The 18,333-nt window shown below is 41.8% G+C and overlaps 1 protein-coding gene across 3 annotated transcripts in view; it reads left to right on the plus strand.

Moving 5' to 3' along the window:
• LOC126475922 (organic cation transporter protein-like) overlaps nt 1-18,333 on the plus strand; it is a 416,650-nt gene that overhangs the window by 351,893 nt on the left and 46,424 nt on the right. For all 3 annotated transcript variants that reach the window (XM_050103504.1, XM_050103505.1, XM_050103503.1), the window contains one exon: nt 18,117-18,285. In XM_050103504.1, coding sequence (XP_049959461.1) covers nt 18,143-18,285 — 143 coding nt within the window. In that variant the 5' untranslated portion in view covers nt 18,117-18,142. The remainder of the gene's footprint in view (nt 1-18,116; nt 18,286-18,333) is intronic.

Genomic DNA, 18,333 nt, shown 5'->3' on the forward strand with positions numbered 1-18,333 from the left:
CCCTAGAACTTAGAACTAGTTAAACCTAACTAACCTAAGGACATCACAAACATCCATGCCCGAGGCAGTATTTGAAACTGCGACCGTAGCGGTCTCGCGGTTCCAGACTGCAGCGCCTTTAACCGCACGGCCACTTCGGCCGGCTGTTGCTTTGTTCTACATCTGTAGTTCTACATCTACATCCGTATTCCGCAAGCCATCTGACGGTGTGTGGCGGAGGGTACCTTGAGTACCTCTATCGGTTCTCCCTTCTAAGTTGGTTCAAAGATCAGAGGACCACACATACGAAAGTATTGCAGTGTCTAAATTTGACAGAACACCTTTACCCGTAAATACAAAATGCAAGTTTAAAATTTTTTACATATTCACTTTACTATTGTTCATAGTTGACAATGCACTTCACACATATGTCCCTAGTGCAACAGGTCACGATAGGAGGGACCATCCATGGCCTGTACAAGCACTGTAAACAAACTGAGACTACTTCATAACAGTTGTGAATCAAAACATTGGGCTACACATGGCGCGATGCTGAATGAAAGGCGGTTGGCTGTCAACAAGGCAATCGATGAAACCTTCAACCGTAGTAGAATAGTATGGAAAGATCCGTTAATAAACCCAAAAAAATTCTGCTCATATGTAAAAACTGTTTAACGTAGTTTGTATCCAGACACTCACTGACGAGACACAGACTGAAATATCGAGGATAGCAAAGCAAAAGCAGAAATGCTGAACTCAGTTTTCAAATGTTCCTTCACAAAGGAAAACTCGGAAGTATCGCCCCAGTTTAATTCTCGCATAACTTCGAAGATGAATGGTGTAGATATTAGTGTCAGCTGCATTGACGAAACTACTGAAATCGCTAAACTCTAACAAAGCCCCCAGGGTCCAATGAAATCCCTCACAGATCCTATTTGCGGCTGAGTTAGCTTCTCTTTATCTATAATCTATTGCAGATCCTTCGAACAAGAAACTGTGCTCCGTAGCTGGAAGAAAGCACAGATCACACAAGTCAGGCAGCGGAAGTGAGCGACAATACTACGACACAGTGTTCTTGACATCCATTTGCTTCAAAATATTGTAACATATTCTGAGCTCAAATGTAATGAGCTATCTCGAACAGAATGACCACCTCCATGCCAATCAGCATGGATTCCGAAATCATCGATCGTACAAAACCCAACTTGCACTTTTCTCACATGACATCCCAAAAGCCACAGATCAAAGCAATTAGACAGACGCGGTAATTCTTGATTTCCGGAAAGCATTTCACTCTGTACCACACTTACGCTTATTATCGAAATTATGGCGTAATTTGTAACTGGATTGAGGGTTTCTTGGTACGGATCCCTAGCATGTTCCGTTAGATGTCGAGTCCTCGACAAATGTAGAACTAACTTCTAGTGTGCCCCTGGGAAGTTCAAAATGGCTGTGAGCACTATAGGACTTAACATCTGTGGTCATCAGTCCCCTAGAACTTAGAACTACTTAAACTTAACGAACCTAAGGACATCACACAAATCCCTGCCCGATGCAGGATTCGAACCTGCGACCGTAGCAGTCGCGCGGTTCCGGACTGAGCGCCTAGAACCGCATGGCCACCGAGGCCGGCCCTGGGAAGTGTATTGGGACCCATCCTGTTCATGTTGTATATCAGTAACCCTGCAGACCACATTGATAGTAACCTCTGACTTCTCGCTGATACTGCAGTGTTCTGTATGAAGTACTGCCCGGAAAAAACTGCACAAATATTCAGTCGGTTCTCATTAAGATTTCAAAGTGGTACAAAGATTGGCAACTAGCTTTAAATGTTCAGAAATGCAGAACTGTGCACTTTACAAAACGAAAAATCGTAGTATACATTAATTACAGTATCAGCGAGTCACAACTGGAATCTGTTACTTCGTACACATAACTGGGTATAACAACTGGTGGGGTTATGAAATGGGACTTTTACAAAGGCTCAGTCGTAGGAGAAACACATGACAGACATCGTTTTATTGCCGGCCGTGGTGGCCGAGCGGTTCTAGGCGCTACAGTCTGGAACCGCGCGACCGCTACGGTCGCAGGTTCGAATCCTGCCTCGGGCATGGATGTGTGTGATGTCCTTAGGTTAGTTAGGTTTAAGTAGTTCTAAGTTCTAGGGGACTGATGACCTTAGAAGTTAAGACCCATAGTGCTCAGAGCCATTTCAACATCATTTTATTAGTGGTATGCTAGGGATATTTTATCAGTCTATAAACGGGATTACTTACAAATCACTCGCGCCGCGCAACCCGCCCTTGAATATTGTTCAGCTGTGTCGGACACGTACCAAACAGCACTAACAGGGGATTCCCAGTGTTGTATTAAGCCAGCGGGGTCCCTATCAAATGCTAAGAAGAGGCACTTGGTTTGTTTCAGGCCTCAAAGTTTAGGATATAAGATAAAGCAGCATATTACTTTGATCCCTAAATTGTATGTACATCACTTGAAATGGTTATCATCATACAAACATTTAAAAGGTAAATTGCTTTCAAACTGTGAGAAAATATAAACTCTACTCTACTGCAATTACATTTTAAATACAGATTCATTTCATTAAATTTGTGCAAAATTATGAAGTTAATACAATGATTGAAATAAGATATTCAATGATAATAAATTTAAGAAAAGAATTTTATTTAAAACCAAAGTAAACGTACAGAAATAAGGACACAATCATTTTGATAAGGATTTTTTTTTTTAATTACCGTTCTGTAAGTATCGAACACACGATCCTTAACTTACGAAACTAGAGCTATTGGACAAACTCGTTTGAATAGTTTAATCATTAGTCTAACGAGAGATTACTTTCGTCATATTCTCAAAACGAGAGCCCATTAGGTTGGGTGACTGCATGGTGTGAAACCTGGCACCAAATCCTGCACCAGTGTGGGAGTTATTTCAAAATGTCAGTCCCACCCCTGGTGCCTCCGTGGCAAATAAATCTATTTGTATGCGGAAGTAAATGAATTATAACGATAACTTTTTGCCATCCGATCAAATACCGATAATTGATACCTATACTGTTACGTATTTTGCGCATAGAACCTACTTGTTTCTTTCGTAACTGCGTAGCGTATATAAAGAAAAACGTAAGCTTAGCTTATCCTTCATTGCCTCTCGTTTCCCTGTAGGCAAATTTCGCAATCACTAGATAAAATTTTATTTTTCCCTGATAATATCTTCAAGTGTTGTTAAATCGTAGGATTTTATCCTTTTAGTCCATAGCGACCGGCAAAGAGACGAAGACATCTGGCAAATGCAGGAACCGCGAAACTGCTAACACTTTATACAACAGTACTCCACCACGTAAGTAATCGTCACTCTATACGGTTTGTATCAGAAGTACTGTAGGGATAGTAAATAGACAGGAGGAGGAATGAACGACTGTAACAGTAGATTTACAAAAGTAAATACGGTAGCCATTAATTACTTTCTTATTGGTAATCAGAACACTTTTCTACTCGAACGGGTTGTTACGACTAGCTCGTACAACATTGGGGAATTCCCCTGTAAGTTTTGCGGGTACGTTCGCCAACGTAAGGTGTGGTCGACGCACACTTTTAGAAGTGAGTTGAAACTGTTACTACTCTTTGTAGATTTGTACACCATCATTCTTCTGCTGGACAGTATCTAGAGTCTCATTGATACCTAACTTTTCTTTTTTTGTTCACCCAGGTGAGGCGCTTGTAATGCGCGGGACCCAATCATTTGCTAAATCTTGCTACGTGGCTAATCCAGCACTGGGAATATTCAACGTGTACAGAGAAGGGCAGTACGAATGATCGATCAATGGTTTGTTAGAGTAGTTACAGCGCCCGCAGAGGCGTTTAACAGGATCTTCTCACACTCCACACGTGAATGGAACGGGAAGAAGTCGTAATAACTGGTACAAAGGGAAGAACCGCCTGTCGAGCACTAAACAGTGGTTTGCGGAGTATAGATGTAGCTGTAGATTGACATCGAAGGGCGACATGCGCTGCACTTGTACTCCGGTCTTCACAATCAACTCGGCACTATTTTCTCACGACTACCACCTGGCCGCATCAAACCAATCAGAAGACTGATGAAAAAAAAAAAAAAAAAAAAGGCTATGTTACTGGCAAGCCAACTCTTTCCCCGCCCCTGCGGAATTATTGGCCTAAACTACCTATTATGCTTTGTGATAATGGACCTTTCACCAGCTACGTTCGACGAACGCTAACACGTGGTCGTGAGCCGTGGCATTCACGAGTCCTTGAGCCTTCCGGCTCCCAGAGGATTCCCGCCTGCTGGTTGCTGCGTGCAGCGGCCGTACGGCTTTACTGCCATGGCAGCCCTGTAATCACATATTTATTTATTTTTCATCTTGTTTTGGTCCTGTTGCAAGACGCTGACTCAACCTAACCAACCTTTTGGTCGTTTTGATAATCTGTTCCGGTTGGATCGACTGAGGGACAGATTACTTCCCATGAACTCGGATGCGCAATATGTGTGTGTGTGTGTGTGTGTATGTGTGTGTGTGTGTGTGTGTGTGTCTGAAATCTTACGGGACTTAACTGCTAAGGTCATCAGTCCCTAAGCTTACATACTACTTAACCTAAATTATCCTAAGGACAAACACACACATCCACGCCCGAGGGAGGACTCGAACCTCCGCCGGGACCAGCCGCACAGTCCATGACTGCAGCGTCCGAGACCGCTCGGCTAATCCCGCGCGGCAATCGATTTGTCGCGCAGTGGATTGAATAATGAGAAATATTTTGCTCTCGTAAAGCAGTCGTGGGTGCCGGTTCTTACAAAATAATGGATTATTAATTGATTGAATTAAAACTCTTGGTCCAAATTAACCCAATTGTATTCAGTCTTTGCAAGCGCATACGTGAAAAAAAGGGAAAGACAACTCTTTAACAAGAATAACAGTGATGCAAAAAAAAAAAAGGATGACAAACATTATGTAGACACAATTAACTCAATATTACCCTGAGGTGACAAGTCATGGGATCCCTCCTAATGTCGTGTTGGACGTCCTTTTTGCGCGGCGTGGTGCAGCATAGGGTTGTTGATAAAACATCGATATATTTTTGTATTTTATAGAAATGTCGATGGATTTTGTCGCTACATTTTACCCGATATATCAATATCGAAATAGCGATATCGAAACGCGGTAGTTTTATATTTTTTCGCAATTTTCGGTAAATATTTGAAATTGTTCCTTTGAAATTGTACTAGAGCATAATTTTACTTTCACTGTGTGAAGGAGCCGTACTACTTTTCGAGCTCCATTTACGTCCAATCTTCTTTCATTTTGTGAAACAAGTACAGGTGGGACAAAGAAGAAGCGCCATTGAACTGGGGGGGGGGGGGGGGGATGTTGGCGGGGTGTGAATGGCATAAGATTTGCGATGTGGAGAAATAGCACACCAGTTGCGTTAAAAACAATCTTTGACGTAACTATCGTGCTGTTCCTGCGCATCGGTATCGTTCGAAAACAGTTGCTGAAAAAGATGACCACAATGTAAAAGAGAATATAGGCCTTTACGGTGGCTGGAGGCGTATGAGGTGATATGCTGACGTAATCTGCGCTCGGCGCTACCAAGACTGCAACATTTAACCACACCATGCAGTTTTGGCACTAGAACACCTATGTCGCTGGCGTTGAAAAAACCAGGGAAGTCGACATAATGTGTTTCAGAGAAATCCAATATGTGATGAAACCGAACGACGGACCCAACGGACACATGTTATTGTGTCACTTACATGCAGTTACCATTGTTAGCAAAGTGACTGTCGCCAACGAGAACATGCACAGTGTTCCTTTCAATTCTTGCTCTAAGGGGGATAAGGAGGCAGCTAGCTTGTTGATGTACAGAATGTCTAATAATAAATCAATACTTAAATATACGGATCTTACACGGGCAGTATATTTACAATGTGCAGCCGATAATTTTATAGGCAGGTAGGTCAGTTTTTTTCGATATATCGATACGCTTTATTGATATACGGAGAGCTATATAATACTTTTTTAAATATCGATGTATTGGACTCCCGATATTTTTAAAAATATCAAGTGCTAGCGCAGCAACTCGACGAGACAGGGACACAAGAAGTCGTTGAAAGTCCCTTTGAGAAATATTGAGCCATGCTGCCTCTATAGCTATCTCAATAATTGCGAAAGTATTGCCAGTGCAGGATTTTATGCACAAACTGACCTCTCCATTATGTCCCATAAATGTTCGCTGGGATTCATGTCCGGACATCCCAGTGGCCAGATTATTCGCTAGAATTATCCACAATATTCTTCAAACCAGTCGCAAATAACTGTGGTCCTGTGACATGGCGCATTGTCATCCATAAAAATTCTATCGTTATTTGGGAACATTAAGTCAATCAATTGCTGCAAATGGTCTCCAAGGAGCAGAACATAACCATTTCCTATCAATGACGCAGTCCATTCCATGTAAACACAACCCACAACATTATGGAATCACCATCAGATTGCACAGAGCCTAGTCGACAACCTGTGTCCATGGCTTCATGGGATCTGCGCCGTACTCGAACCCACCCAACCATCAGTTCATACCAACTGAAATCAGAACTCCACCGACCAGGCCACTGTTTTCCAATTGTGTAGGGTCCAATCGATATGGTCACAAGCCCAAGAGAGGCGCTGCAGGCGATATCGTACTGTTAGCAAAGACACTTGCATTGGTCGTCTGCTTTCCATAGCCCATTAGCGCCAAATTTCACTGCACTGTCCTAACGGATACGGTCGTCGTACATACCACATTAATATCTGCGGTTATTTCACACAGTGTTGCGTGTCTGTTAGCACAGACAACTCTATGCGAGCCCCGCTGTTCTCGGTCGTTAAGTGAAGGCCGTCGGCCACGTTGTCCGTGGTGAGAGGTAACGCCTGAAATGTGGTATTCTCCGCACGCTTTTGACGCAGCGGATCTCGGAGTATTGAATTCCCTAACAATTTCCGAAATGGAATGTCGCAAGCGTCTAGCTCTAACTGCCATCCTGCGTTCAAAGTTTGTTAATTCCCGTCGTGTGGCCATGATCACGTCGGAAACCTTTTCACCTGAGTTCAAATGACAGCTCCGCCTGTTGGCTTCGCCTTTGTCCACAGAGGCCATATTGAACAGCATTTCTTGCCCGATGGCTGCATGGATGATGGATGATGGCTGATGGATGCACTGCAAACCTGGTGGCCATATCTCGTGCTCTTCAGTATATCATTTCATGCCCCTAGGAATCGTTTCTTCTGTGACTCCTTGAGCAGCCTACGAGCTATCGACCAGTGCTACCCTCGCCATCCTTTGGTGGCGTCCACCCTGGAGCCCATCTATGCCCTGGACCGGTCCCGTCGTTCAGTGGTGTTTGTGTGGACCCCAGGACACGTCGGCATCCAGGGCAACGAACTTGCTGACAGGCTGGGCAAACAGGCTACGCGGAAACCGCTTCTGGAGATGGGCATCTGTGAACCTCACCTGCGTTCTGACTCACGCCGCAGGGTTTTTCGGCTGTGGGAGACGGAATAGCATAACAGTATACACAACAAACTGCGTGTCATTAAGGAGACTTCGAATGTGTGGAAGTCTTCCATGCGGGCCTCTCCCACGGTATCAGTTGTCCTCTGTCGGCTCCGCATTGGCCACGCTTGGGCGCCCCATGGCTACCTCTTGCCCCGTGAAGACCCGCTTGAGTGTAGGTGCGGCGCCCGGTTGACAGTGGCCCATATTATGGTGCATTGTCCCACTTTGACTACTCAGCGTTGAAATCTTGGGTTACCGGACTCGTTGCCGCTCACTTTATCTGACAACGCTGCAGTGGCTGATCTAGTTTTACGTTTTATTCATGAGGGGGGGTTATCATCATTTGATCTGAGTTTTAGTGCATGTCCTTTGTCCCTCTGTGTCGCAGAGTGGCTGGCTTCTTCTTTTTATTTTCATCGTCGGCCAGCCACCGTAATCTGCTTTCTTGTTTTACTCTCTTCTAACTATTTCTTGCGTCTCTCTGTTGTTTTCTTGTCCTCATTTGTTCCTTCTAGTGTTCGTTGCCTTTCCTTCTTTCTTGTGGTTTTTCCTTTCTTTCTGTTCTATCTTATACGTATCGTATGTTTGATTCTCACTCTTGAGGCTTTGTTTTATTCGGAGCAAGGGACCAATGACCACGCAGTTTGGTCCCTTCCCTTACCCCCCCCCCCCCCCCCACCAACCACTTTTAAACCAACTAACAGCTCCGCCGATGCACTGCCCTTTTCTTTTATACCTTGTGTACGCGTTCGTACCGCCATCTGTATACGTACGTATCGCTATCCCATGACTTTTGTTACCTCAGTGTAGATTGGCTTGGCAAGGCCTACAAGGTATAGGCAGGATGCGTGTGGCCACCATCTCAACGACTGGACGCGAAATGATTGTTCTGATCAAACAAGGTGTAGATTACACGTGCGAATGCCTAGAAGAGCTCAGTCGTGGATGAGCCGTCAGCTTCGAGACTAGATTTAACGGTGCTGTCTAAACGTATATAGCGTAACCAATGAAAAGACCTAATTGTGATCCTCCTGTGATGACCCACATGCAAGCCGCTCTCACCTGGAATTACACGAGTTAAGACCTGCATCTGCTGCAGCTTACCGGTGGCAGCAAGTGGTCAGCGATGACATGATGAGGTGACTCGAGATAGCAAGTTGCAGCTCTTGCTATGGCTCTCAGTCAAGTCTGTCTCGCTTCGCACAAGATCTGTGCAATTGAGCTTCGACCAATGGGAACGACTGAGCCAATAATTAACCAATGTGAATTTTCCAAATTGTGCACCAATACCCCATCTAGTAGATATCATTTTAGTCACCCAATGACCTACCTTTCTGTGCATGACATTTTGAGAACTAGAGTTCCAAACTCACTTCCAGATGATGATTTTTTAACCAATGAGCTGCCTTCCCGCGTTGCGAGAGTAATTTGCAGTCAATGTGGAGTGGCGTCCGGATGCCGCCAAACTTCCCCCACAAGCCTGAAAAGAGACAACTTTAACAATGACCGCCGCATAGCTTTCCATGTGAATACGTTACATGGTTATTCCTTGGCCATTCTGGCTTCCCTCAGTTTTCTTGGAAGGCCGGACGGCGAATAACACGGAACCAGGATGCCCTTTGAGCAGAGATTCCGAGCAGTAAAACACTTATTAGCTCGGACACTTGTCATTGTCCCTCATACCGAGCTTTTTAGGAGGAGTCACCGACTGCACACTGCGGGGGTGCAGTTTTGAAGAATTTTGCGTGGGCGTGTCTGGTTATCACAACAGCGTGTCCCGTGTAGGTTACCTGTTGGGGGCGGTCGAGCCAATGCCCTCATACTTGTATCGGCTTTTCCTTAAGAATTCGCCATTACCCTATGGATGGGAAAAACCGACCGGTTAAAACCGATACCGATATTTTAATTCTGGACAATCGGTATTTTTCGGTATTTGTTAGGTCTCAGGTATAACAGATATGTTTATTTAATACTGATAACCAAGTGTAAAACTGACACATCAGTTTGCCATAGCAATGGTGCTAAAATGTTTCGTTTTCAAATAAACCTTTTTTTTAAAAAAAAGCAAGTTTGGTAATAAGTTCTGTGGGCTCTGAAAGATTAGTATCATCTTTGAACGATATTGATGAAGTCAACTTACATATCAACACTTCATAGAAGGAGTATTTATGAACAGATTGGACAAAATAAAAATTTACCAGTGGATTGATTAATTAATGATTGAAATTTTAACTAGTCATTTGTCCTGTAAAATCAATATTTTATCTACTAAGTTGTTCATTTGAATATTCTGAAAGAACATTTTTGGTTTTGTCAATAGAAAATCAGTTGCATTCGGATTCCTATTAAAAATTAAAGATATATATTTTACTAAAACGGATTTTTCATTTGAAATAATAAAAGAAAAAGAAAGCTACAAATTTTAGACGAAGGCTTATTACTTATCTCACTTCTTTGAAATAATAAGGGCAAGGAAGTTATACCAACAGTAATAATTTAAAAACTTAACAAATCATTCCTAATTTTTAATAAAAACAGAAAGTGTATGATCTGGCTGTGTCTACATAGTTTGTAGCCATTGGAATCGGAAAACTTAAAACGAAAAATAGTCTCCAGCTTAAGTCTCCACCTTAAGCACTGAATGTTCGTAATTCCAAAACAGTGACCGTACAATCATCTGTTACAACACGATTTCTTAGCACAATTTAAAAAATTAGAAGCATTAGGAGAAAACTGCTGAATTTTTTGTGGTATTCAAGCCCTTATTACTTTTCGAGAAAAGTAGCGAACAGTGAAAAGACTTAAGCTTTCTTTTAGTTACGTATTTTATTTTGACATACTGGTTCTACATATCTTGGAACATACAGTGCAAAAGACTGAGGGAAATTTTGAATTTTTAAATCTTCGTTCGATATCGACGTTTATTGCTCAGAATAATAGAAATAAAAAACCGAAAATCGGTTGCTTCAGATATCGATTATTCTGAGCGGTTTTAACTGTCCGGTTAAATTAGAGATGAAAAAACCGGTATACTCGAAAATCAGTTGTTTGAGCGATAAATGCGGTTGCTGCTTTTACCCCCAGAGACTCGGGACACCGTCTGCGAGTCGTTTTCTCTCCTACCTGATCCCGCGGAGTCGTGCAACTCATTAAACAGACGAGATGTAACTCAATATACAGAATGAAAAAAGAATTTGTGCTAGCGACTCGACCTTTGCAATCGTTGACATATTCCACAATATAAGCTCAGATACCCACCAATCGGTACAATTATACGGATTTCAGTAAATTGGTGTAGTAGCTATGACTATCATCATCACCTGACTGACTGACTGACGCGTTTCGCTGTGAGAACTTATACAGATGTATGACAAGTTAACAGAAAACACAGAGGAGACGAGCAATATATTGTGAGTGTGGGGTTAAGTTTGATCGTAAATGCAAATGACTATTTTCATACACTGTATCATGCAGTACATATAATTCATACAATTTATCGCACACCTGACTGCTATGATATGTCTGCTAATTCTACATTATAAAATTCCTCTTTATTCGATGAGGAATTTATTTACCGAATAGTAACTCTGGTGCATCAGAAATGATTTCAGTTGTTTTAAAGGCTTTCTTGATCAACTTGACGTTAGGAAAGTGACTGGTTGTGTTGTACTTGTAGGACACATGTGATAGACCCAACGTTTTGGCATGTGGCAGGTAAATGTTATTGCAGTTTCTTGCTCTGTGATGTTGCGAGATATATGTAATTTGTGTGTGTGTGTGTGTGTGTGTGTGTGTAAGGCTCATATCGTTAGCGTAGGGAAAAGAAAATGGCTCTGAGCACTATGGGACTTAACATCTGAGGTCACCAGTCCCCTAGACTCAGAGCTACTTAAACCTAACTAACCTAAGGACATCACAGCGTGTAACAGATTGATGACAGTTTATCAATAAAAACTTTAATATGTGCGCTCCAATTTAGATCACTCGGCATATATTATTCATAGGAACTCACATCATCAACTAGTTGATCCAATATGTTCATTTGGAATGTCTCTCATTCCTTTACTTTCCAACTTTTAATCGTATCAGAAGCACCAAACACTATATATAACAACCAACAACACGAAATTAGTGAGCAAAAATTTTTAAAATAAAAATCTGTGTATAAAAACCTGTGTGACATGTAGCTTTGCATGGCTAAGAAATATTGGATCAGATCTGGCTAGAGACACCGAATTTGTGATAGCCTTCATGAGCTGCTCTACAGTGCAGGTGCTTGGGCATAGTTCGCACTGCGTAAGACGAGTAGTGGCCACAGTCGCACAGCACCGGTTCGTCTAATAGTCCCCATCTATTCATAGTACTTCCTGTTCCTCCGACTCCTGAACGTAGCTTTTTCAAACCGTCGTCTGTGTCCTAGGAAAGATCTTCCCTTACAAAGTTTAGCCCAACCTCGGAGATTTTTTTTGTCACTTCTGTACTCTGAGACTTCCTGTTTTGTGCAGGAAGCTGCTGCTCGAACAGGTTGGCACACAAAAAGGGGGTGGGCCATAGGAGTAAACGATTTAATTTTTGCCTTCGTGACTGCCATTCCGCTTCTGATACTAGTAGGGACGATACAGGCTAGACTGAATTAGGTACTATATGCCACGAGAGGCGTACCCACCAGCAGTATAAAAGGAGGTGGGGAGTATTATGTTGTTGGTGGAGAAACACTTAACAGCAGAAGGGATCGCTTAGGAGAGCTCAGTGACTTCGGACGTGCAATAGTCTTTGGCTGTAAAAAACCGCAAGAAATCAACGGAAGGAATCTCTCAGGAATTCGAAAGTAGTACCAGCAGCCTAGCTAGCGTTTTTACTTGCATGTGGAGTTAGAGTGGGGTACAGTGGTCGACAGCTGTTCATAAACCACACATTTTTGCAGTCAATGCTAAGCAACGCTTGAAGTGGAGCAAACAGCGACGCCACTGGACAGTAAATGACTGGAAGCAGGTGATTTGGAGTGATGACTCTCACTGTACCCTGATGGAAGACTTTGGATTTGGCGAATGCATGGAGAACGTTACCTGCTGGCATGTGTAGTGCTAGCGGTGAGGTACAGAGGAACTGGTTTCACAGCTTAGGAGTGTTTCCCTCGGTTAGTGTGTAATCCCCTTTCTGCGCTTAAGACAACACTAGAAGTGGAAGGACATGCGCACACATTTGTCGGCACTGTATAGTGCTTACAGTAGAGGAACATTTGTACAGGCATTTATGACAAAGCGTCTTACAAAGGACGTTAAGAAAGGCAGGAAGATATTTTTGCTTAGCAAGAGTGACAGGACACAAATTTCAGAGTATCTGAGCAGTCAGCGTCAGCCGTGATGAGGACGAAGATGTAAAGATTAAATGGAAAAAAAATCAAAGGCATTGTGCAACATGACCTAGACAAGTGTGTTTCGAGTAAGGTTTTATGGCATGGGAAAGATCCACCATGGACTAATAGCCGTGTTAGAAAACTATTACATAACCGAAGAAATCTTCATCTCAGATTCAAGGAAAGTGAAAATCTAGCTGACACACACACACACACACACACACACACACACACACACACACACACACACACACACACACACACACACAACGAAACGAAAATGAGCGTAAGGAGAGCAATGAGAGAAATGTTCAGTGACTTTGAAAGTTAAACTTTTGTCAACCGATATGCGTAAAAGGACCTAAAAGGTTTTGCACATATGTGAAATGAGTAAGTTGATCAGAATCATCTATTCATTCACTCAGTGACCATTTCGGTACTGAAACAAGATAAGAGAGAAGGCCGGAATACTTAATTCGGTCATCTCATCCAAAATTGTTTCACTGCGTAAGATCGTAACACGGGCCTTCCTTCCAATCATCGTACAAACGTTGAAATGGTAGATACTGAGATTACCGATCGTGGAATATAAAAACAACTATAATCCCTTTGTGGTGGATAGTCGTCAAGACCAAATCAGGTGCCGGTACCTACAAGATATAAGGGGCATTCAAAAAGAAACGAGCCAGAGACATAATTATAGAAACCAGTACCTGTTGTTAGAAGTATTGACCCTGGCTGTTGAGACACTTGTCCTACTGTGACACAAGGCGGCGAATGGCTGTCTCATAAAATTCCCGGGGCTGCGATGTTAACCCCCCCCCCCCATGGACCTTCCCGTTGGTGCGGAGGCTTGCGTGCCTCAGTGATACAGATGGCCGTACTGTAGGTGCAACCACAACGGAGGGGTATCTGTTGAGAGGCCAGACAAACATGGGGTTCCTGAAGAGGGGCAGCAGCCTTTTCAGTAGTTGCAGGGGCAACAGTCTGGATGATTGACTGATCTGGCCTTGTAACACTAACCAAAACGGCCTTGCTGTGCTGGTACTGCAAACGGCTGAAAGCAAGCAGAACTACAGCTGTAATTTTTCCCGAGGGCATGCAGCTTTATTGCATGGTTAAATGATGATGGCGTCCTCTTGGGTAAAATATTTTGGAGGTAAAATGGTCCCTCATTCGGATCTCCGGGCAGGGACTACTCAAGAGGATGTCGCTATCAGGAGAAAGAAAACTGGCATTTTGTGGATTGGAGAGTGGAATGTCGGATCCCGTAATTGGGCAGGTAGATTAGAAAATTTAAAAATGGTAATGGATAGGTTGAAGTTAGATATAGTGGGAATTCGTGAAGTTCGGTGGCAGGAGGAACAAGACTTTTGGTCAGGTGAATACAGGGTTATAATTACAAAATCAAACTGGGGTAATTCAGGAGTAGGTTTAATAATGAATAAAAAAATATGAGTGCGGGTAAGCTACTACAAACAGCATAGTGAACTCATTAATGTGGCCAAGATAGACACGAAGCCCACGCCTACTACAATAGTACAAGTATATATGTCAACTAACTCTGCAGATGATGAAGAAATTGGTGAAATGTATGATGAGATAAAAGAAATTATTCAGGTAGTGAAGGGCGACGAAAATTTAACAGTCATGGGTGACTGGAATTCGAGAATAGGAAAATGGAGAGAAGGAAACGTAGTAGGTGAATATGGATTGGGGGTAAGAAATGAAAGAGGAAGCCGTCTGGAAGAATTTTGCATAGAGCATAACTTAATTATAGCTAACATTTGGTTCAAGAATCATAAAAGAAGGTTGTATACATGGAAGAATCCTGGAGATACAAAAAGGTATCAGATAGATTATATAATGGTAAGACAGAGATTTAGGGACCAGGTTTTAAATTGTAAGACATTTCCAGGGGCAGATGTGGACTCTGACCACATCTAATGGTCATGAACTGCAGATTAAAACTGAAGAAACTGCAAAAAGGTGGGAATTTAAGAAGATGGGACCTGCATAAACTGAAAGAACCAGAGGTTGTACAGATTTTCAGGGAGAGCATAAGGGAACAATTGACAGGAATAGGGGAAAGAAATACAGTAGAAGAAGAATGGGTGGCTCTGAGAGATGAAGTAGTGAAGGCAGCAGAGGATCAAGTAGGAAAAAAGATGAGGGCTATTAGAAATCCTTGGGCAACAGAAGAAATATTGAATTTAATTGATGAAAGGAGAAAATATAAAAATGCACTAAATGAAGCAGGCAAAAAGGAATCCAAACGTCTCAAAAATGGAAATGGAGGAGGATGTAGATGAAGATGAAATAGGAGATACGATACTGCGTGAAGAGTTTGACAGAGTACTGAAAGACCTGAGATGAAACAAGGCCCCAGAAGTAGACAACATTCCATTAGAACTACTGACGGCCTTAGGAGAGCCAATCCTGACAAAACTCTACCAGTTGGTGAGCAAGATGTATAAGACAGGTGAAATACCCTCAGACTTCAAGAAGAATATAATAATTCCAATCCCAAAGAAAGCAGGTGTTGACAGATGTGAAAATTAGTGAACTATCAGTTTAATAAGCCATGGCTGCAAAATATGAAATCTTTACAGACGAATGGAAAAACTGGTAGAAGCCGACCTCGGGGAAGATCAGTTTGGATTCCGTAGAAATGTTGGAACACGTGAGGCAATACTGACCCTACAACTTCTCTTAGAAAATAGATTAAGGAAAGGCAAACCTACATTTCTAGCATTTGTAGACTTAGAGAAAGCTTTTGACAATGTTGACTGGAATACTCTCTTTCAAATTCTAAAGGTGGCATGGGTAAAATACGGAGACGAAAGGCTATTTACGATTTGTAAAGAAACCAGATAGCAGTAATAAGAGTCGAGGGGCATGAAAGGGAAGCAGTGGTTGGGAAGGGAGTAAGACAGGGTTGTAGCCTCTCCCTGATGTTATTTAATCTATATCGAGCAAGCAGTAAAAGAAACAAAAGAAAAATTCGTAGTAGGTATTAAAATCCATGGAGAAGAAATAAAAACTGAGGTTCGCTGATGGCATTGTAATTCTGTCAGAGACAGCAAAGGACTTCGAATGGACATTGTCTTGAAAGGAGGATGTAAGATGAACATCAACAAAAGCAAAATGAGGATAATGGAATGTAGTTGAATTAAGTCGGGTGATGCTGAGGGAATTAGATTAGGAAATGAGACACTTAAAGTAGTAAAGGAGTTTTGCTATTTGGGGAGCAAAATAACTGATGATGGTTGAAGTAGAGAGGATATAAAATGTGGACTGGCAATGGCAAGGAAAGCGTTTCTGAGGAAGAGAAATTTGTTAACATCGAGAATAGATTTAAGTGTCAGGAAGTCGTTTCTGAAAGTATTTGTATGGAGTGTAGCCATGTATGGAAGTGAAACATGGACAATAAATAGTTTGGAGAAGAAGAGAATAGAAGCTTTCAAAATGTGGTGCTACAGAAGTAACTAATGAGGAGGTATTGAATAGAATTGGGGAGAAGAGGAGTTTGTGGCACAACTTGACAAGAAGAAGGGACCGGTTGGTAGGACATGTTCTGAGGCATCAAGGGATCACAAATTTAACATTGGAGGGCAGCGTGGAGGGTAAAAATCATAGATGGATACCAAGAGATGAATACAGTAAGCAGATTCAGAAGGATGTAGGTTGCACTAAGTACTGGGAGATGAAGGAGCTTGCACAGGATAGAGTAGCATGGAGAACTGCATCAAACCAGTCTCAGGACCGAAGACCAGAACAACAACAACCCAGCGTCCACTTCAAAAAATACATCACACAGACTGTTGAAATATGATACCACACACAACTAGGTTAACACGTTCCACAGAAAGATGGTACATGCGACTTCCCACCGTCGTTGTTGCAGTTGCGGTCTTCAGTCTGAAGACTGCCTTGATGCAGCTCACCACTGTACCCAATAGAGTGTGGACTTCTTCATCTCTGATTAACTACAGCAACATGTATCCGTGCAAGAGCGGCCATATGATAGTTTGTAGGGGAGGGCCTAGACCTGAGGGTATGGGGCATTTTTAATATTTTGGAAGATGAATTCTTACTTCCAAGTAGCCATAAAAAGTTCCATTTCATTTCCAACCATGTCAAAAACTACATAATACCGACTTTTACATAATTTTCTTGACGGAAAAATACCAAATTATACATACTGTTTTTCCTTCCTGAGAGTTAGTGGGGGATTAGGGGTGACCTTCCATCCATATGAACCTGCTGGCTGTAGTGAAGATGGTATCTTTAAAACTTTCACATCCTACACGTCCCTCCAGTACCAAATTAAGCCCTTAGAAAACTTATAGTGCCATAGGCTCTCTAGCCTCCCTTGCAGTTATTGTATTTGTATTTTATTGTTTTATTGATCCTCTTCATCATTTCTGTGCATAGATACAATTTGATTAGGGGCAAGTCATTATTATGAGAAGATGAGATGAGAGAACATAAATTAATGTGATGATTATAAACTGTGTATCTGTCACAAATACCCAGGAGCCAACATAAAAAAAGGCTGTAAGCAAATTATTACATACAGTTACACATAGATTTTTAGGCAAATTATCACATACACAGTTATACATAGTTTTTTTCAGTTAAAACTGTGATTAAATCTAAAGAAAGTACATGCATAAGTATTCCTCTTAAGAACACAAAAAAAGCAATAGGGTGTTTACCATTCTTCCCATGTCACGTGAGTGTAGTTTACAGCACTTTTTTTTGCACAAAAGATACAAATGTACACTACACCATCATTCTCTGCTTCTAGATTTAAAACAGTTAATCTAATTAAAAAATGTTTATAGTGATTCTTTTGCTTGAATAATGAAAGTTTGAGATATGATGATTTCTATGATACCATATTTTGTCACAAGATATCTAATACTGTGAAGTAAAACTTGTTTTGCTTATTCTTTAAGTTTCCAACCTTCCAACCGTGATATATATTAATATATTACACAGTGATTCAAGTACCTTTACTGTCAGCTTGGACACAAACAGAAATATTATATTCCTTGTATCCTACAAAGAAACCCCTTAGGTTTGAAAGTACAAGATTGTTTTTAGTTCATATAATGCCTTTTATTATGGTAAATACTTCTGTACCCTTGCACAAAAGTGCAAATTTTTGTTTGTTTAAGAATATACTGACAAAACCTTTTTATATTTAGATTGGAAAGCAAGAAGGCAGTGAAAAATGGCTTTTGATGACATCTTCCCATACTTGGGAGAATTTGGCCGCTACCAGCGGCGTATTTACTTTTTGCTGTGCCTGACAGCAATTGTGAGTGCCCTCCATAAGTTGGGAGGTGTCTTCCTTCAGGCGAAAGTGGACCACAGGTAGGAGTATTATAACCTAATAGAGATGTCTGTATAGTAATTCAGATA

This window comes from Schistocerca serialis, chromosome 1, assembly GCF_023864345.2.
Source record: "Schistocerca serialis cubense isolate TAMUIC-IGC-003099 chromosome 1, iqSchSeri2.2, whole genome shotgun sequence".
NCBI lineage: Eukaryota > Metazoa > Arthropoda > Insecta > Orthoptera > Acrididae > Schistocerca > Schistocerca serialis.